Raw genomic sequence first — 22,575 nt, 5'->3', positions numbered from 1 at the left:
TAATAGCCCCAAGAAGGCTTGCAGCTCATTCTTGGACTTGGGGCTTGGGGCCTGTTGAATAGCTTGTAGTTTAGCTTCAGCAGGGTGAATGCCTTGGGCATCAATCCTGAAACCTAAGAAGTCAGTGGAAGTAACTCCTATCTTGCATTTATTCTGCTTTAGCTTAAGGTCTGCTTTTCGAAAACAAAGCAAGACAGCCTTAACCTTTCTGCTAAATTTTGAGATGATTCCCCAGCGATGAGGACATCATCGAAGTAGGGACAGACCCCAGGAATACCTCAAAGTGTGCTCTCCATGACACTTTGGAATATGCCAGAGGCTACATTTACCCCAAATTGCAGTTTTTTGACCTTGAAGGCCACCCTGTGAGTTACAATAGTCTGGGCCTCTACAGCTGCCTCATCAACAGGTAGCTGTTGATAGGCCTGTGCCAGGTCAAGTTTTGCAAAAATGCGCCCCCCCCCCTTGAGGGAGGCCAGAATATGACTTACCACAGGCACTGGATAAGCATGCTGTTGCAGCGCCTTATTCAGTGTGCACTTATAGTCTGCATATATACGTATTTCCCCATTAGCCTTTAGAGGCATTACTATGGGGGTTTCCCATGGACTAGAATCCACAGGTTCTAGAATGCCCTGCTGAAGCAATTTGTCCAGCTCAGCATCAATCTTACCTTTGAGGGTGAAAGGTACCCTCCTAGGCTTAACCCTGATGGGCGTGATAGTTGGGTCTAACCATAGCGAAATGGGAGGCCCTTTGTAGGATCCTAGCTCTGAACTAAACACATCTGCAAACTTCTTGCAAACCTCTGCAAGGCCCAGCATTTGCAAGCTGTGCAGCCCAGTTACCTGGATTCCCAGAGCCTCGAACCAATCGAGACCAATAAGACTCGTACGTTCACCCTCAACAACCACCACATCTAGGGAACCTTCAAAATCCTTATACTGTACCCTAAGGGTGGCCTCCCCCTTAACACACACCATAGAATTTTGAAAATCAGTGAGTATTAGATTCGATGGCCTGAGTTTAACTCGAAGGCCACTACTGCTGCAAATCCTTTTAAAGGTATTAATTGAAATAATGGAAAGAACAGACCCTGTGTCCAACTCCATCAGTAAGGGAACCCCTTTCATCCTTACATTAATGGAAAGTTTCTTCTTAAGGGGCTTGTGCGTCCCTGTTCTTAGAATGCTCCTGTGCAATGCGCAGAAACCCACCCTGTTTTGGCTGGGGACCCTGGTACCTTTCTGAAGCAATTCTTCCTGAGGTTGGACCTTCTGGTGACCCAAACAGATGGATGCAATGTGGCCCTGCCTGCCACACGCCCTGCAAATGGCGGAGCGAAACCTGCAGTCAGCTTGCTTGTGGCATCCTCCGCACCCGAAGCATTGTAGAGATGCTGGGGCCTTGACCGGACATCCCTTCTGCCTCCTCTCAGCTGGCTGGTGAAGTCTGTCAACCTCCTCTTCAGGATCCACTTCTGATCCTTCTTGAGCATCCTCTTGATGGATGGTAGCTGAGTCTGGAGGATTCCTGGCAAGGTGCAAGGCCTTCACAGCCCCACCTGCTGTTTCCTCAGCTGCCACCTCTTGCAACACATCTTGGAAGGAGACATCTTCTTTTTCAAAAATCTTTTGTTGTAAGTCTCTGCTCCTTAAACCACAGACAAAGCGATCTCGCAGCCTCTCTTCCAGATCCTTGAACTCACAAGGTCTGGCTGCTTGCCTTAAGGCCGCAATAAAGTCTGCAGCAGATTCACCTGGCCTCTGGTCTCTCTGCTCGAATGTGTGTCTCCAAGCAATGACGGATAACTTCAGCTGGAAGTGTTCCTTCAACATTTTCTTCAAGTCAGCATATGTTACTGAGTCCAGAGGTGCAGGGGCCACCAGATTTTCTGTGATGTCAAAAGCTTCTTGTCCACAGACACACAAAAGAGTTGCTGCCTTCAGGCCATTTTCTCTAATCTGATTTACTCTGAAGTAGTTCTCCATCCGTGCTATGTAGGAATTCCATCTCTCTGGGTGGGAGACATCGAAATCAGTCAAATGGCCAATCTTCAACATCGTAAAGTTTACAACCTTCACCACTCGCTTCCTCTGCAAGCTACTGTTTGGGGAAAGGGTCCTTTAGTCCAGCTCACCCTCCAGCGACGCTGTACTGGCAGGCTGGGACGCTGATTCAGACGCCTTCTTCCCTCTTCAGGACTTCCTGGGTAAGTCCTTAAATCTTTTGTTTCAGCTTGCAAAGGATCCCATCCTCATCGCCAGTGTTAAATCCTTCGTTCGCGTGCGAATGATGAAGACACATGGCGATGCTGAACAAACACTTTATTCTCCTTCTACAACAACCAAGCAAAAACAAAAGGCACACAGGCCTTTTTATATGGTCAGAAGCCCGGACAGTGTCAACCAATAGGAACAGAGCGTTTTCATGCCTTGAGCATGTGCACAAGGCTGGCGCCGCTCAGTCTGGTCTCGGGCAGCTTTTGGAATGCCCGGGACCAATGCAACATCCCGAGCCTGCTTTTGCAGGCTCAGGACATAACAATGGCACCTCTTCCCTAGTCACTTCAAGCAGATAATTACAATAAATACAGTTATCTTTCACAGGACATTTTTTTTTAGAACACGTTTGCATATAACCTTCACCATAAATAAAGAAATGGTAGAATTCAATCCTGTGAAGCCTCTTAAAAGGAAAGATATTGTCTCTTATGATCTGAGTGATGTATTATTTACTACAATTGGACTTCTTTGATCTTATCCAAGTGGAAACTTCCATATCATTCAAGGTTTCTTTACACAATGTCAGTTTAATTTATAGACCCATGTGATAGCTAAATGACTGAGGAAAAAGATGAAACCATCAAAGAAATAATTAGCATTGACTGATAAAACAAGCAGAATGCTAACATTCACTATACTAGTCTTCCATATAATAAACACATTTTACTCCTATTAAAACTGGAGGTAAAAGTTACCAGTGGAAACACTTATGAATGTTTAGCATTTAATCAAGATTACAGGGGCAAACACAAAACCACTTGCATGTTTCCTTTGCCATCATACACCCATTTGGTACTCCCAAGTCCTTGATAGGTTGAAGCCCAGTAGTATAAGCATGCATTAATATGCAAGATAAACAATAGGTATCCAATAGTTCGAATGACCCTGTAAAAGAAAGAAAGAAAGAAAGAAAGAAAGAAAGAAAGAAAGAACCAATGTTTATGTAAGTTCTAAGATGCATTTTTTCCCCTGTGTTTGCTTTCTCTTATGAAATCTTAATTATGGTCAATAGCAACACTGACAACCACTACTTCTAATATTAACAGGATAAAAAAAATCATCATCCCAAAATACTAAAATATTTCTGAGCACTGTACTATGTGATACTATAACATTTGTAACACATACCTGTAGATATATGCTTTATCCATCATTGCCTCTAACTTGTCATTGAATTCAAAGAATGTGAGATGCTGAACATAAACCAAGAAAAAACAAAGGCAGCTCTAAAATGCATTTTTGCATTAATTATCTACCTGTTCCCTTTTCTATGTGGGAGGTGATGATTTTTTTTCTGATAACAAATCAGTGTTTTTGACAGTCTTATTTTATTCAGTTAGCTAAACTTTCTTGACTAAGTTTTGCTGATTATGTATTCATTACTTGATTTCTATATAATTGGCTTTTTTGAAAGGGAGACAATTGTCTGGATAACTTCTTTTTAAACTTTGCAAATTAAAGGGCATCTTTAATCCATTAATTTGAAATTAAATTAGATAAACAGATCATAAGTCAGGATACCTCTCCCCCCAAAAAAGTACTTCATGAATAAGTACTTAATTTGCAGCATTTACATAATGAAATCATCTTACATATATAAATTTCCCTTTGACCTCTTCTGAGGATGTCCATGCCTATCCTTCCTGTTGCTTTTCAAAGATTTATTTATCTATTTATTTTTAAAGGAGACTGATATATTGCAGATATGCATTATCAGCCATAGTTATCATACTTTACAGAAATAGTTTTGGGACCCACAGGCGTTCTAAGAAAATAAAAATAATAAGTGGTTATACCCACATGCATCTTCATTCCCTCGTCAAAACACAAACAGGCAAACAATGAAAATCAGAGATAAATAGATTTGTAGAAAGCATTCTGGGACACAAATTTCTCAGCAATAATTTTGTAAATAGGCAGTTCTTAAAAGGAACAAAATGTGGTCCGCATTCCAAATCTACCAATTAACCTAACGTAGTGTTTCTCAACCTTTTCAAATTTAAGATATGTGGACTTCAACTCCCAAAATTCCCCAGTCAGCATGAGGTCCACACATCTTAAAGTTCACAGGGTTGAAAAACTCTAGCTTAAAAAGAATGTCTTTGTATAAGTGTAAATCTAATTGAACACAGTGAGACCTATTTTTAGATAAACTTGCCTACAATTACATTAATACTGATTGCAAATTTACACTAGTGTTAATTCATAAAACAAATGTCTCCTAGTCTAGTGTCCAACTTTAGTGTATAAGCTTTTAAAAGAGCTACTCATCCAGAACTGAAAGAAATGAATGTTTCCCCCCCGCTGCAAGAAAAATATTTGAAATGTATAGTCAGAAAGTGTGTGGCATGTTTTTATTTTGAAACCACCTCATCCCTAATGTGATCAATGAACTATAAGAGGCATGAATTTTATCCTAGGATTAAGAATAATAATAGATCATCTCTTCTTACCTTCATCATCCTGTTTACTCTAAATATTGCACTGATTCCAAATATAACACATAAAACATCAAATGGAATTACTGAAAATAAATCAAGCTGGTGAAACAAACAATTCAGTTAGTCTTGCTTAAATTAATATTAGTCTGATACTTGTATTAAAAGTTACTCAAATTTAATTTGGCTTATTGAGTTCTGAATATTTGTCAGAAATGTGTCTAATTGAGAAGCAAAGTAGGAAGAATAAATTATCCTCATTATTACTTGTTTCTACTGAAAACATTCACAATTTTACACAAATAGGGACTTCTGGTTTTTGACGTCTAATCCAGATGGTTGCTAAGAAAATGAACACATCAATAATGATGTAATGTGTCTATATTTGCAAGATGTCAACAGAAACCCGGAATGATCTACGTTTATAATGTTTTAATTTATTAATTTATTTTATTCATTTGTCAAGTTTAGGTACCGCCTATTTCACCTTCACTGAGTAAGGCTATTTCTTCGGCCTACAGGTAAAATTTAGCAAAGTATTCTGGTTGGTTTTAGTCTATTCCATTTCTAGAGATCAATGACAGAATAAGGGGCTTCTGCATTACAGCCTACCCCATTTGACTCCCATGCTTCCCACAGATATTTCTTAAACTGGTTTCAGAAATTTCAGTCTGTAATCCAGTGGAGTGGCATTGGGGCCAAGCTGGCACCAATCTGGACTATGGCCACTGTTTGGCTATGAGCTTTCACTCATGCAGGAAAGACAAGCCACACTGACTGGTTCCTCTATGGGTTGTTCTCCCAGTGACTGCCTTTTTATTTAGGCACCGTTCCTTCCTTACCACCCCTATGTCTTTCCTTTGTTTTCCTTTGGCAGTTAAGTATGTTCCCGAATGCCAAAATAGAAATCAGTTGATTTTTGAAATATTTTGATTTCTTTTTCCAGCTAATAATTGTTTCATTATTTGTAAACCATTGATTTAAATATTTTATTTATTGATATATTTTTGTTTTAGTCTGTTTATTCTTACTTAGGGTACTGATTCATGACTCTGTGCAACATACAAAATTAAAAACAGTGCAGTTCAAATCAGTAGAACAATGTCTACTAGAAAACACAAACAGGGGGAATATCCATAAACTAGAGATGTACAAAATCAGTCTTATAGTAGATACACACCCTGTCCCAGCCTAAAGGCTGTGGAAACAAAAAGGTCATCAGGAGTTATTTGAAGAAAAACAGTATATGATAGTTTTACTTCCAGGGGGATACTGGTTTAGAGGACAGGCACTGTGGCAGAGATAGGAGGTCTCCTGGGTCCTATAAAGTGATATTAATAGATGGGACCCAGTTTTACTAACTCCTTTGGGACTGGCAGAACTAATGGTTAAACACAGTCTCTCAAATAACTAGGCCCTCTGCCATATAGGCTTACTAGGAAATCACCATCATCTTAAATTGTACTCAGAAACCTATTGGTAATCATGGCAGCTTGCATAGCAGAATGTTACACAGGCATAAAAAGGGACACCTATAACTTAAATAGAGTATAGCTGGAAAGAACTTTGGAGGTCTTCTAGTCCAGACCCCTGCTCAAGCAGGAGAACCTATACCATCTCAGATAGGTGATTGTCTAGTCCAGGCATGTCAAACTGCCAGCCTGTAGGCTGGATGCGTCATGCCGAAACTGCGCCCACCCCATTGCCGGCAACGGGGAAAAAGTCATAATACGTCGCACAACATCACATGATGTCGCGAGTTTGACATGCCTGGTCTATTCTCTTCTTAAAAATATCCGGTGATGGAGCACCCACGATTTCTGGAGGCAAGCTATTCTGCTGGTTGACTTCATTCTGAACCAGTTGTAGTTTCTGTGGAAGTGCAACTTCATTCAAAACTACAGTGGGAAAATTTTCAGAACACATAATCCATGACTTCACAGCTACTCAGTCTTGTTAGGGTTCAGTCTAAGCCTCAACATCTCCATCCAGATCTTGACAATTTCTGGGTACTGTGACAACTAGATATTGGGACAATATCTCGATAGCATCACTTGAGATATACAACTGAGTATTATCTGTGTATTCATATTTGCAGCCATGACAATGCATACTGTCTCTCAGCAGCTTTGCACCACCCAACAAACCAGGGATTTTGGACTCAATCTCTCCCCCACATCAGCATTTTTTAATAACTGGACATAGAAAAAGGAGAATGACTGCCATTCTCTATAGTTGGTTCAAAAGGATACTATGTTTAATTAGAAAATTAAAAGAAAGAACCAAGATAATTGTACACTTCCCACACTTCATTCTGAAGTATAATCTTTAACGGTGAATAAAACAGAGCAGCAAGGATGCTGCATTCAGGATAGTTCAAACATAAGACAGCTGCCTTTTCCCATCAGAAAGTTGTGAAAAAAATCAGTAAAATTCTCCTTAAAATTCTTATTGAAGTCTTTACATATCACCACTGTAAATAAAAGAACTAAGGGAAATATTTCATTTATGCAATGGATGGGTTGAAAATGTGTATTTGATCACATATAAAAATTCAATAATTAAAACTTATGAAAAACTTATTATCGATTGCCATATTAAATATATATATATATATATATAATAATAAAACCATAGTCTCTCAAATGAATTAGAGTAACTGATACCTTATCAAGCTTACCCAATTTACTCATCTCACTTACCCGAAATTTTAATGAATTCCGGTAGGACTTTTTTATTTCTACTTTATCTGTCTAAAAGTAGAAACAGAAAGAGGAGACAATCAAATTCAATAACCTTAATAACATATGAGAATTAGTAAATGGTAAAGGATCACATCATAATCACTTACAAAATATAATATATATTTATATTATTTAAACACTCCAAAGTTACTTATCTAAAGAATATAGATAGAAATTTTCTGGAGGTACTCTCAAAAGTATATTGCAGCCCAATAATCAGCTACATCTTAGCTCTGTTGAAAACAATGGGTCTTAAATTACAAGTAATCCTTGACTTACAACAGTTCATTTAGTGACCATTCAAAGTTACAACAGCACTGAAAAAAGTGATTTTTTTCACACTTATGACTTTTGTGGCATCCCCATGGTCATGTGATCAAAATTCAGACTCTTGGCAACTGACTCATATTTATGATGATTGTAGTGTACCTGTCAATGCTGCTAACATCAGATGTTCTTGGTTTGACAACAGATGAAATGCAGTCATTTTATCTATTGCTTTTAGAGTTAGTTGATGCTGGGAGGGGGAATGGGGATGAAAGTCCAGCTAGTCATAACAATAATACTTCAGCCATGGAAACCCAAGGTCATTGGGTCCAGAGTTGATAGAGTTTTGGGGGCTGGAGAGCTGGGGAGAAACCCCTTGCTTCAAGCTAGTTGGGGAATGATATTTATGACTGTTTATTGGAGGAGGGAATTGTGCTTTGTTACTTTGTATCCAGGGGAGGGGAATTTAGTTTTTGGTTTCAGCTATGTAGTGCCGATACTTTGTTTCTCAAATAAAAAATTCTTTAAGGTAAACAATGCCTCGAAGTTCTTTTGAAGAGTTTCATCTTTCGGAACCATGACAGTACCTTTTGTCACTTTCTGACAAGCAAAGTCAATGGGAAGCCATATTTACTTAATAATCATGTTACTAACTTAACAACTTAAGTGACTCACTTAACAACTGTGGCAAGAAAGGCCATAAAATGGGGGACAAACTCACTTAACAACTGCAGCAAGCAAGATTGTAAAATGGGGCAAAACTCACTTAACAAATGTCTTACTTAGCTACAGAAATTTTGGGCTCAGTTGTGTTCATAAGTTGAGTACTACCCGTATTCACAGGGACTTTATTGAAAAGCTCATTTGGTTGCTTTATGCAGTCTCAATTTCTCTCTCAGCAGAGACCTTGTCTAGAACTCCTAAACCTGATTATAGATTTGAACGAAACTTTGAAAATTATCTAACTGCCAGCTTAAGTTGTCAGAAATCCTGAGACAATATTGAGACTAAGGCGTTATAATTATGGCATAGATTCCTTCAAATAACAACATTTAGGAATCAGCACATTATTTAAAACACCTAGAAATATAAAACAAGTGTGATTTCAACCACTATTAAGGCTTTCCCTTGATGCATTACTTGTTCTTAGATTTTGAGTAATATTGAAATATTGAGTAATATGGAAACATCAGAATTTCCTTCCACAGGTACCTAAGTAGGAAACAATTAATTCAGTATTGCCTATACTGTTGCTAAGTGCCTTTCAATGTTTTAAGCCTGTCTTTCTCAGCCCTGGAGATACAGGGCATTAAACTGGAGATGTTCTGTAAGAATACATGGACTACATGCTCTTAATGAGACTTAGATAACGTATATGCTGAACAGGGAGGAGAAAAAAAAAGATCATTCTGCTGAAATGCTGTCAGAAGAGGACCTTTTTCAAAACAAAATATGAAAAACAGACTAGAAGAAAAATAGAGAATAAAATGCATGGTTTTGGATGAGAAATCTTCAGCCTCATTTTAAATACACACTTTTTTATTTTGGGTTTTGTTATATTTTTTTAAGGAAAAATGTAATGATTATTGTAATCAATCTTTGCTGAAATCTATTGGTAGCAATTGTAGCAGGGATAAGCCATTGGAAGTAATGCTATTGTACAAACGGTTTCATTTAGGAAACTGGATAGATGTGCTCTCATTAGCATTAGAACTGTCAGCATTGCATCTATTAAGAATGCTTAGTTGTTTATTTTTAAGTTGTTCTCCATGGGAAACCGTGCTATCTCCTTATCAGAGAAGTTTAAAAGAACTCTACAAATAAATCTAGGCTTCTCTCACTTGGCAACACTGGCTTATAACTGTAGCCTTCCATGTGCATTTTAAAAGAACTGATTGCATGATTGGAACTGTCTTCTTGACTGAAAATGAACAGGATTGTTCTTGAGTTGATGGGGTTTAAAGGAAGTTGATGGGGTTTAAAAGACTCAGTGGCCAAATTGAAAGTTTTACATTGCAGTCCTGGTTTCTAGCATGTAAGAGCTGTAGGAAAATGTGATACTAGCCAGTGGCTAGGAGAAAGAACTTAAAGAGGAATCAGGAAAGAAGGTAACCAAGAGCTCTCAGCCAAGATACTACTAAGAAAGGCAGATTAAATATTAGCATGTCTCAAACTCAGCAATATTTCAGGTATGGACTTCAAATTCCAGAATTCTCCCAGCCAGTTTTAAGAGTCCATACCTGTTAAAGTTGCTGGGGTTGCGAAACATTGGTTTACATAATAGCAATTATGACAATATAATAATTACAATATTATTGTAAAAAAAAGCTATTCAGCAGAAAGTTCCAGGCTAGTTTATTAACAAACGATGCTTCCTGTTTGTGATGGAATGAGCACTTGGAGAAACAGTGGAGGAGAGTCTTGGCAGCACCTTTCATTAGAGAGAAGACCAAATTAAGAGCCTTTGCAGTCCCAAGCTAGATGAGGAAGCAGGGGAAAAAGTTCAGGGTAGCCACGGCTCAGAATCCCTCAGGACACATCTATTAGGGTAGAGGGTTATAGATTTAGTACCGTATCTATTTAGGTTGGAAGGTTTAGCAAGATTCTATCCATTAGGTCCGTGGTTCTCAACCTGTGGGTCGGGACCCCATTTGGGGTCAAACCACCATTTCACGGGGGTCGCCAAACAACGCAGTCCGCCATTTTTTCCCCCTTTTCCTTAGCTGCGCTACTCCCTTTTATTCTATTGGCTTTTGAAAGAATAGACTCTTGAATAGAGTCTAATTCTATTGGCTTTCAAAAGCCAATAGGAATTGTCCAGGCTGTCTTTGCCTTGCTGAGCCCTGCAAAAGTCCCGTTCTGCAAACGGTGCTGCACCAATTGAGTAGTCCTCGACTTACGACTGGTTGAGTAGTCCTCGACTTACGACTGGTTGGGGTCGCAGCATTAAAAAGGTTGAGAACCACTGCATTAGGTGTAAACAAATAAAGAATTGGATCCGATTCAATTTCACTGTGTCACCTTTAGGCTTGGACCTGGCACTATTAAACTAAAATAGTTATCACAGCTAATAATGCAGTGTTAATATTATTGTTATTCTGAATTTTTTTTTTTTTACAAATGGAAAATCATTCTTGAGTTTGGATTGGGTGTACTCAGTAATAACACTGGCAGCCTGCACTAACAGGCAGACATCTTCTTTTTTCTGCATTGTAGCTTTGAGGAATTTTTTTTTTTTGCCCATTTATATCCTGTTGAACACATATAAATATTCCCTTTCAGATTAGAAAAGTAGATCCTCGGGGTCAGTAACAAATCAGAATTCATCTATCTGCAAGAAATTCGCCTTTAGGCAGGAGCTGGTGAGGCCATAGACAAAGTAATAGAAAATGAAGAAATTAAAGTGTTCTTGGATTTTGGAATTCAAGCAGACACACCAGACATAACACTTGTAAGTAAGAAAGACAAAAATGTCTGGATAGTGGATGTAGTGGTATCTGGAGACTGCAGAACAGAAGGAATGAACTGGGGGAAATCACAAAATAGAAAGACCTGCAAATAGAACTGCAGTGACTTGTGGCAAAACAACACAAAGATAGTACCAATAGTAATAGATGCCCTCCAATGATTTTCTGGGTTCTGCTTGTAACACAAAAGGCACTCTGTTCTAATCCCCCAAATAACATTGAACTTCATCATTGAGTGAGCTTTTGAATCTAATGTTTTCTGGTAAGAAACATCAACCCAACCCACTATGCTTCAGGGTTCTCAGTTCTTCTTCTTCTTTTACTTACTATTATATCTCCCCCTTTTACAAATTGTACTCGAGGCTGAAATAACAAGAGATCACAGATGTAGCAGATGTCACTTAAGATGTCTACAGCAATCCAGTATACTGTGTTGCTTGATGTTTGAACTGGGAATACTAATCGCAGTGGGATGAACCAGCAGTTCCAATTATAAGCAACAGTAACTAAGAATAACCACATTATATAGCGATGATCTGGAAAAGAAAAATAATATGCTTGCTTAAATTACTATCATTGGGATTTGGGAATGCATTTCTTGAGAAAAATAAATGAAACACCTGAGGAAATTATCATAATTTGCTATGTTTAATTGCAGTCTGATAACTGATGCATAGTTTATTTGTTAACCTGTATACTAAAGTTATTTTTAGAAGGCTCATCTTCAGTCACTATCTTCAAACAATTAATAGATTCCATATTTCAGGGAGAGCTAATAATTAGTCTAAGTTATCAAAAGAGAAAAACATGCTTACTTATCTATAGTGCAATAACACTTGATGTCTGCAAAGATTTTTACATATCTGGAGATAATCACTGAGAATTTCACTATCTCCAGAGCACTTCCTTCTAACTAAGGTGACCAACTGTCCTCCTTTAGGGAGGACAGTCCTCCTTTTGTAAGTTCTGTCCTCCCTCAAAAAGTGTCCTCCTTCATGTCCTCCTTTTCGATATTTGAAGACTAATCTGCAGGGCTTTTTTCCCCCCTCATAGAACGCTCAGAATGGCGTTCCAGCACCTTTTTTTGATGGTTTTTTTTTCAACTTTTGCATGAGCTGTGCTACTCCCACTATTGGCTTTCGAAAGCCAATAGGAATTGCTGCTGAGCGCGCCAAAACACCCGGCTGGCAAACTTTGCACATGCAAGTTGTTTGTATTATTGTTACAATGAATAAAATGTTTCTTTTATTTACGATATTTTTTTCTTCAATTTATTTGTGTCCTCCTTTTCATTGTAAAAAAGTTGGTCACCTTATTCTAACCAGAAGAATTGGACTTACTACCTGTGAATGCATCTATGGTTTCTGGCAGTTCAAATTTTTTCATATATTCTTTCATGGATTGCTTCTTTACTGTAGAACTTGGCTTCTCCTCAGGTTTACTTTCTTCTTTCTTTTCCTCTTTCTTTTCTTCTTTGGCATCAGGGGCTGGGGCCTGCTTTTGGGGTGCTAAACAAATTTTAGAGAGTCAGAAAGTTAATGCTACTTTCTCAAATGTACCAGTTTCACTGAAACTACAGAGGTGATCCTTATTTTGTGACTACAATTGAAACTGACAACTCAGTTGTTAAGTGAAGCAGATGCTAAGTGAAACCATGATTGTGCTTACTTACTTACTTCAGTTTTTCTTTGCTTTACAGAACTGCAATGGTCATAAATGCGAGGATTAGTCTGAAGTTACTTTTTCATCACTGTCATAACTGAATGGTCACTGTTCAAGGCAGACATTAAATAAAGAGTACCTGCAATTGTGTCATGTAGCTTCATGATAAAAGAAGTATTAACTTTAGTGTTGAACTCCAAAAGAATTTTTCTGAGTACTGATGACTAATCAGCTTCTGATTAGAGGTAAGTTAAATTGTAATGTGTCCTTACATTTTTCAAAGTGTTTATAAAATTTTCTCCTGAACATCTGGTCTCTATGCCATGTACAGGGGCTAATTTCTACCTAGGTGTACCTGAATAAAAGGCAGAACAATATATTTTTTTGTGTGAACTGTGTGAATAATGCTTCAGGAGTAAAAACACTGAAACATTTAAACAGCATTTTAAAGTTTAGGCTTCTATTTTTTTTCTTTTTACAAAATTACAAAAAGAGATATGACATTATAACCTCAATTTTCCTCTATATATTTTGTGTCTTTTAAATTCAGTTAATTAAATTTTCACTGAACTATAGAATATACTACAGATATACTTCTTGTTCTCTTTTTTGGAAAGAGATATATATTTATTCTCCCAATTGTTAAATATGATGAATATTGATTTCAGATAAGATTCACATCTTACTTTGGTGGAATGAAACTATTCAACATAAAAATGCATTTGAATTATTAATAACTAAATGAGCAGGATGGTAAATAGGGAAGTTATTTTAGTGCACCAAAACTTATATACTTGTATTTTACTGAAAATATTCTCTGAATGTCATAATAGGTTGACTGGGCAAATATATCTTCACTTTCAATCATGATTTAAAAAATATTTTTACAGTTTATGTGGTTTTCCAGCTTGAACATTGTGACTCTGGGAATCAAAAATGGAAAAATAAACAGAGAAAGAGACAAATCAAAAGACAAACAACAATTAATAAGCAACCTTCACACCCTTCACCTGGTGGAAACCGCAAATACAGTTAGTTCTTGACTTACGACCTCAATTGATCTCAAAATTTCCTTTGTAAAGCAATGCAGTTGTTAAGTGAATTGTGCCCCATTTTATGAGCTTTTTTTGCTACAATTATTAAGTGAATCACCACAGTTGTTAGGGAATCATGTGGTTGTTAAATGAATCTGATTTCCCCCATTAACTTTGCCGATAGGAAACTGGCTGGGAAAGTCACAAATGGTGATCACATGATTCCAGGTCAGTGCACACAGGGCCAGTCACCAAGTGCCCAAATTTTGATCATGTAACCATGGAGATGCTGCAACAGTCATAAGTGTAGAAAAATGGGCATGTCACTTTTTTTCAGGGACTAAATGAATGGTTGCACGTTGAGGATTGCCTGTATGCAGGATTGTCTTCTTCTCAAAATATCCTGCTACCCTATGTATTTCCATGCTGTGGGTGTTCTTGGAAGTAAATTCAGTATTTCAAGTTGGGATCACAGGCCTACTGAAACTTTTGAAGAACACTATTTTACCGAGCTAAATACTTGTGACCCAGAAAAATACAGGCAGCTTACTATATACTAATTATACTGATACTGATATTTCTTTGAGGCTGAATAATTAAGACTCTTGTCAAGCATTGGATAAACTATAAAAATGACAAGGTAGATAAATATCTGACCAGGATGGTAATACCCTAGAATTAAACCAGATGGAGAACCTGGCTCACAATCCCAATTCATTATCTTCAAGCCACTCATGACCAGTGGTGGGATTCAAATATGTGAACAACTGGTTCTCTGTGTGGATGCCACTTCCGAAAGTCCATTCTGGGCCTGGGCAACAAAAAATTAGTTACCGGTTCTGCCGAAGTGGTGCGAACTGCCTGAATCCCACCACTGCTCGTAACACAATGTAAGTTAAAAGGATACAGCTTTCACAACTTACATGCAGTTGGACTGACTTCAGGTGAAGAGATTACTGGATTAGTCACCTTTTCCTTATAAATAGCTGTTCTTTCTCGCATTTTTTGGATCATGTCTTGCAGCTGTATTTGTGCATATTCATTGATAATGACTTCCAGTGGTTTATTTTCTGGGCTGTTTATGGAGGTGCAAGTGATAGGACAATGATTAAGATCTTTGAAAAATATGACTACATCCATGTCTTTAGATCAAATGAAAAGCATCTAGCAAAAACACAGATGGTCCTTTATCTTGAGTAGTGGAATAATTTGATTATTAAAACAGCAGACGCTGCAGAAATAGAAGCTTAGAGATGTTGCTTACTCTGTATAGGAAACATATGATTGAGTGGTACAGTGTAGCCTGCCAATAGATTTGTACCTTTGGCTATGCTGAAGAACCAATTTCTTTATACCATAAATTATGTGGACCATTGCTCATTCTTACATAGTTACAGGCAGCAGCCAAAATTCTATCCTCTCATTATTCAATGTACAACATTTCAGCTTTTCTTTTTCATCCAATAAGCCTAAACAGGCCAAATTAAACATTGCATGAAAAATAACTGGCCACTGATTCAAATAACGCACACTTGACATCAGCTGCATTCAAAGGTACCAGGATATCACTATTACTTTTGTCTTTTCTTTCTGCTGGTATGCTAGGAACATAAATCATTGTTTCTCACTGCCAGTTTATGAATCATAAACTGGAAAATTAAGACTGCAATTATCTGTTTGCACATTTGGATCATTTTTTAAAGAAGTGAATTGTACCTCTATTTTTTAATTCAATTCATTTTCAGAAATACAGTTTGAATCTTTTATGCTGCCCTAATATCTGGCTCTACACATTTCACGAAAGGGGCCATTTAGATGGCTAATGTAAAGTTACCAACAAAACATCCTCAGCAGGTGGCAGTCCAGTTTCTGACTTAACATATATATACGTGTGTGTGTGTGTGTTTTTCTAACTCATACATGCAGTATTATCTTTTATGTGTCTTGTTCACAGGAATGTTAAGGCCTCTTGATGAAAAATGTATCTTCTTGGTTACCCTTTCCCAAAGTCAAAGATACCTACTTCTCTCAAATATCATGCATAAAACTTAATTTCCAGTACCCTGAACATTATTATCCTCATTCACACAAAAAGCAAAAAGTCTAGTCGCCATATCTCACTCTTACATACTTGATAGGGTGATTGTGAGCATAAAATTAAAGGACGAAGCGTCATATGCGTCAACTAGAGCTCCTAAAGCAGGGCTTTTCAACCTTTTCACCCATTGTACCACTTTTAGGATATGGCAACATCCGAGTACCACTAGTCGCCTAGCAAGGTGTCAAAAACTTGATGACCCCCCCCAAAAGGAAAAAAAGTGATAAAGTACAGATAGTCCTTGACTTACAACAGTTCGCTTAGTGACTGTTCGAAGTTACAATGGCACTGAAAAAAGTGCCCCCAAGACACTGCCGAGAAAGACACCTGCCTGCCCACCCAGCGGCGCTCTTCCTCCTGTCCAAGGTTTTCATTGTTGTGAGCATTTCTGTTGAGAATTGGCAGCAGGGGTGGGAGGTGGATGTTTGGTTTTTATTCTCCCCATCTGCTGGGTGGTTGCAGCAGGGTTTGATCACTTCACATGACCCCGGTACACTGTAACCATCATAAATATGAATCAGTTGCCAAGCATCTGAATGTAAAACACAAGACCCTGGAGATGTTGCAACATTCCAGCTGATTGGCACTTCTTCTGGGCTCAGCAGAAGTGCCAGGATCAGTGCTGCTTTCCAACTGATTGGTGCTGGAGCCTGGCGCTGATCCTGGCGTTTCCGCTGAGCCCTGACAGCCCTGCAGCTCCAGCCATCTTTCACTCAGGCTTGTGCGGTGCTGCCACTGGTTCAGCTCATTCCCCTCCCCCACTTTTCTAGGATGGTCGCATACCACTGGCCAGGTGCCAATGTACCACAGGTGGTACCCATACCACTGGTTGAAAAGCCCTGTCCTAAAGGATAGGAGGGATAAAAATCTATTGTTGGAGTAGGTAAAACTCTCTGAACTTAAAAATTATATTAGAAAGGTGCTTTGTTTGACCTGCCTTGCTAAGCATGGCAGCAACATAGTTAGAAAGAACTAACTTGAGTAAATATATAGCTCACCCCTCCACCCCCAGTGCAGATACTGTAAAATGAGGTCAACTGCAGTGTAATCAGAGCTTTGAAGATCTCAATATACATTCTAATTTATTCATTCCCTTTTTGGCATAACATCCTGACTGACTGACTTTCACCTTCAGACCAGATACTCCCACAATTCTGATCATCTAAAAGGATGCAGATAATAAATTAATTAGCTTTACCTTGTTCACACTACCTAGTTCATAATGTCAATAATGTTATTGCACTAATAAAATAGGGACACTCTGCATGGCTTCTGTGTCTCTGATGAGTTAATGTCTATATACTATAAGCTACTGGTTCTCAAAGTGTGGTCTGGGAACTGTCAGGAGGTTTATGATGTCAAATAAATATTTTAAAATGTCTCAGTTTTAATTTCTAATACAGTAAATATAAATAGATACAACCCACATAAATTAAAACTTTTTGGGATCCTCAATCATTTTTTCAGAATGTAAAGGATTCCTGACACCAAAATGTTTGAGAACTGCTGTTATAAGCTATTCTGCTTGCTTCAGTAATACCATCAGCAAATTTAATCTAAATTTCAAAGTAATTATCCAATTACTCTATATTCCCTTTAATTCTTTGCACACATGTATAGGATCTGTGCTAATTAGTCTTATAGCTCTTGGCTCTTCCTGGTTAGGAGTCCAGTGATCAGCTTAATAAAGAAACTAGTTGGACTTGTCTAATTGCATTGACTTATTTCTTAAGGTGAGTTTTTGTCACCACAAATTTCTGTGGGGTGCAGACTAGGAAACTAGAGTATTGGATGTGCGTGTGATTGCTTTATAGCAAGACATCCCTATAAAGATCTTTTTCAGTACTGTCTGAAGTTGTAAATGGAATATTTCAATGACCTTGGGGAATAAGAGAAGGAGATGCTACTTAGGAAACAATCAGACAAAAGAGATAAAAGCTCCCAGTGGATTAATAGTCAGAGAAAGAAACTTAGAAAGGACATGCCCTAACGAAGCAAGCAATTAAAAGTAATTGTAGGAAGTTCATACTTTCAGACTTGCAAGATTCTGTTAATGTAGCCTTACAATAAAGTAGATTTAGTTCATCTAGTCATGTCTGGTTTACCTGGGAGGGCTGACAGAAGGTCTCCTCTCTAACCCAGGCCTTCCTTTCTTGATGTCTTTTTGAAGATCTCTGGAGAACAATCCTGGCTAGCTGATTCTGCAGGGTCTTCTGTACAGCTCTGGTGCTGCTCTAAGCAAAATGTAAGAGAGTAATTACTGGGCTCAGGAATGTATCTGGGCTCAGGAATGTATCATAGCTCAAATCAGGAAAAAAGGATTATGTCTCAACTGCTGGAAGTGTGATGCCTTTTAGAGAACCTTTGCAGAATCTTTGTATCTGTGGAAGCATCCTGACTCTCTCAGAATGCAGTTTATTAACTGCCCTAAAAACTCTGCATCCTATTAAACTGGTTAGCACAAGATATCCAGTTGCAAACCATGTCCACATGAGCACTTGGAGAGATTAGTATGGGAGGCTTATACAGAGTTTTGTCAAATATTCTGAAAACGAACACCCACTCCTTCACTGACTAACACAACTAAATTAGCTAGCCCTTCAAAACAGCCAAGGGGCGCTACTTCATTATTCAATTTTAATACTGCCCTGATATTTAATAACTCACTTCTGATGAGATAAGACACAGCCCTTCAACAAAAATGAATTCTTCTGAATAACTGATTTTTTGATTTATGATATGAATTTCAGTTGCCTAAAATACATTAAAATGTGCTGAGCCTGCAATAAGGTTGTACATTCTCCTGACCTTCATTCACTCCTCACATGAAAAGAAATCTATTGGGACATAAGTGAAGTACTGCTAAAAAGCAGCTACAAAAGAGAGTCTGCATTTAATTTAAATATTTCTAACATATTCACTTAAAACAAAAATGGTTCATGAACTTGAGAGATTGCCTTTAGTTACTAAATACTTAGAGCTTAAAAATAATCTCAAAGGCCTACAAACCTAAACACAAAAAGGAATAAGCAAAAGTGTTGTTCTAACTTTGAACATTTAAAAAGAAAAATCTCATCACAATAGATGACACAAATCCCTCATGTTTGTTAAAATTACCATATATTCCGGTGTATAAGATGACTTTCGCAAGGGTTAAAATTGGCACTGAAGTCGGGGGTTGTCTTATACGCCGAGTCGTCTTATACGCCGGAAATACTGGTAGTTTCCGGCATATAAGATGACTTTCTAGGCATGCGACTCGGCGCCGAAGACGGGGGTTGTCTTATACACTGGGTCGCCTTATACGCCGGCATATACGGTATTTCTATAAAATCATGATCAGTCCTTTTGTTTGCTTACTTTTTTCATATGTTGCTGGTAGATAGGTTTATTTATGATTTCTGTCTCCCCAGGTTCTTCTCTAAAGAAGGAAGTTGCCCATAACAACCAAGGGAAATAATATCCAGCATGTTTGTGAGAGGAAGTATAAGCTATTCATTTGTATTCTCCTTTTTATACAGATTAAAGGATGCAATGGCTCAGTGGTTAAAGATCCTGAGCTTATCAGCTGAAAACTGAGGACCATGTGAGTGGGTGAGCTCTCCTTACCTGCCCCATCTCCTGCCCACCTAGCAGTTCAAAAGCATGCAAACATGAGTAGATAAATAGATACCACTTCAATGGGATTGTAACAGTGTTCATGCTGACTGCATGACCACAGAAAATGCTGGCTCCCTCAGCTAAGAAATGGAGATGAGCACCCCTAAGGTATGAGTGGACAGGGGAAACCTTTGCCTTTTTTTATACAGATAAAAATAAATATGGACACTTGTAGAACTGTTGAGACATTTCTTTTTATAATCAGCTGTTGGTAGCATTGAAAAATATTTAATATGATTCTGTAATCTAATAATGCCATTTCCAACAATCATGCATTTTCATTAATATTTGGATGAATTTTATTCAGTGAAATTTCCTACAACATTAATTAAAAGCCTTTTTATAAACAATAGGTGAATTTTATTGCTTCCTAATTAGGTTTGCTAGTAAGTCAGCAATGATGTACACCAATGGTTTCCAACTTGGGCTCTAACATCCTCTACTAATCAGTGAATCTTGGAGTGTTCAAAAATAAAATAAGAGAAAAATTAAAGACAAAGATGACAAAGATTCCAGAAGATCATGAAATATTGTGAGTTGTCATATTTTCCCCAAATCTCACAAAATTTCAAATGAGGGCACCAAAACACTTGAATTGTGATCATCTTTCAACAATTCAGCATTTCCTGAAATTATTATTTAAATTATTGAATTTTGATTCGTATAGTAGACACTATATGGAGCACATATGCTATAATATGACAAGTGCTGAATTTTCAATTCCTGTTTATAATATTCCTTAAAAACTTTCAGGACAAAAGAATAAAAGAAACGGTTAAATAACATTTCTGGGAAGAGTTTACATTACTCTCTCTTCCTTCCTTCTTGAGAAGTCCATACAAAATAGCATGAGTCCATTGAAATATCATGAAAAGGGATTGGATTCTTCATCCTTTTTATCTAAATGCCCCCATTTTAGTTGGAGATACTATTTGATTACTAATTGGCCTGAGTAAATTTATTTTCAGAGTTTTACTGAAAAAGGGGCTATCTAGAAAAGTATTTTCTTCATTCTGCTTCACTCCTCCTTCATCTTTTTTGAGGAAGAGTCCTATCCAGATATAACAACATTTGATTCCAGGAGTTTGCAATCCTATTTGATTTCAGCATTTAGGATAGCAGCCTTCTAATGGAAGATTCCCATGGTACTTTTTTGTTTGTTTCCAAATTACATTTCCCTATACAGGGCCTGAAAGTTCCCTTTAACCATGATCTAAAGAAGTCATCAGTTTAGCTTCTTGCTATTTTGTGTAAAGAAGTATGAAATTTAAAATAAGTCCTAAAATAAGATTAAGGCAATGTAATTGTAAAATCTTCTTTAAAATTTGCCCTAATCACATAACAGAATTTCTCCTATTTTTAATTGTCAACCTGTTATCTCTTGTCTGGAACTCCCTCCCCAAATATTAAATCCGGAAAAGGAAACATATATTCACATATATTCACATACATTCACAAACAATTAGATTTTGAAAAATAAACTTTACATAACAAAAAGGGTACTAGCAAATCTTTGCCATATTATGCTTGACTATAACCATCTCCTTAATTTGTCATAGTGTGCTCATTTTTTCGCTTTTCTTTTGTACCATCACAACTTTAACACAGCCACTTAAAACTTGTTTCATGCTCCAACAGATAAGCTGAATTTAGATGGATGCAATGTTCATTTTATTAGGTGATTCTCTTAGGGATTCCTCTTTGTTATAATTAATGAAGGCACAGAGATTAATAGCATAATTAATTGCTTATTTAATAGCTCTGATTATGTGCCTAAACAATGTCATAGTTATTCTTGAGTGAGGCTAAATTATGGCAGGCTAAAGCAAACTATCCATCACAGTAAAGCTTCAGATCAAAAGGCATCTTCTAATGCAGACCTACACAATTTATAATCCTTCACTGCGGCCTGTACCTAACCCCACTGTGTATTCCATAAGGGAAAACATATCAATGCAAAATTTTAGATTGCCATCTTATCTACTCTGACCCTGAAATTTGGACTCAGTGGATACTGAAAATATCAACCTCATTTAAAAAAGTAATAATTGTTCTTTTGAAAGTTCTTTGTTTTTATCTTTATTTATTTATCTTTCAATGCTTATTAATCCCTAGTAGGTTACATCCCTGCTGATTCAATCTTTTATTCCTGTAATTGATTCTTGCAATAATATGTGATTTGCATAGAAATCTGCTTTTTCATGTCTTGTTTACCTTTTTGACCTTATTTCTTGTAAGGAGAAAATATTTTTTTTTTACCCACCCACAAAATGCATGTGTATTATTTGCTACATGCATCTCACAAAAGGAGTTGCAGTCCACAAAGCTCATGCTGCAATACGTTAAAAGTGATCTCTTTAAGATTATCCAGGATGCTTCATTCATGATCTGTTAGCTTTAAGTCACCTGTTAAGTGAATTCTCAGTCTGTTTTATCATGCTCTGCTGGACTGTTGTTCCTATCCTTTATATAAACTGCCTGGTAGGGTGCCTAATTCAAGAGCACATCATCAGCTCCTGATCAAAGCATGATCTTTGAGAGGATTCTTGAGAGGAGAAGAAAGCAATGGCCCTAATTCAGTTCATTCCAGCACCTGGGGTGGTAAGAAGAGCCATTAAGCACAACTCTTGATCTCTGGACCTCTGTTCCTGTCATTCTGGCTCTTTGACCTACACTCAGTCTCTTGCAAGTCTTAAAACTCTGGCTAGCTATCTCTGATTACTCTCAGGAACTTTATGACATGGCAATAAAGACTTTCAACTTGTATTTACCTGACTCTCTGTTTTTTACTCTTTGGCGTGGAACAGGCTCTGATAAGCAATTTGATTGAGACCTTGGGAAAAGAGAGTGATGGTGGCTGAGACAGGATTGCCTCTCCCCATGTGTCTTCTTTTCAAAGATAAAGGATTGCAAAAAGATG

General features: G+C 37.5%; 1 protein-coding gene across 6 annotated transcripts in view; it reads right to left on the bottom strand.

The window, feature by feature from the left end:
- CNGB3 (cyclic nucleotide gated channel subunit beta 3) overlaps window positions 1-22,575 on the bottom strand; it is a 70,485-nt gene that overhangs the window by 19,214 nt on the left and 28,696 nt on the right. For 2 of the 6 annotated variants that reach the window (XM_039345443.1, XM_039345446.1), the window contains exons 4-10: window positions 14,821-14,972; window positions 12,545-12,709; window positions 11,529-11,737; window positions 7,426-7,476; window positions 4,739-4,825; window positions 3,414-3,478; window positions 3,048-3,170 (exon numbers count right to left, since the gene is read on the bottom strand). In XM_039345443.1, the coding sequence (XP_039201377.1) occupies window positions 3,048-3,170; window positions 3,414-3,478; window positions 4,739-4,825; window positions 7,426-7,476; window positions 11,529-11,737; window positions 12,545-12,709; window positions 14,821-14,972 (852 nt within the window). Of the gene's footprint in view, window positions 1-3,047; window positions 3,171-3,413; window positions 3,479-4,738; window positions 4,826-7,425; window positions 7,477-11,528; window positions 11,738-12,544; window positions 12,710-14,820; window positions 14,973-18,100; window positions 18,230-22,575 lie in introns of all 6 variants that reach the window. The other 4 variants (XM_039345449.1, XM_039345448.1, XM_039345444.1 and 1 more) reach the window with 4 other exon arrangements.

This window comes from Crotalus tigris, unplaced genomic scaffold, assembly GCF_016545835.1.
Source record: "Crotalus tigris isolate CLP2741 ecotype Arizona unplaced genomic scaffold, ASM1654583v1 scf7180000017952.28453644438:3035480, whole genome shotgun sequence".
In the NCBI taxonomy this organism is placed as follows: domain Eukaryota; kingdom Metazoa; phylum Chordata; class Lepidosauria; order Squamata; family Viperidae; genus Crotalus; species Crotalus tigris.
The sequence above is the reverse complement of the archived record's forward strand: the minus strand, read 5'-3'. Positions and strand labels throughout refer to the sequence as shown.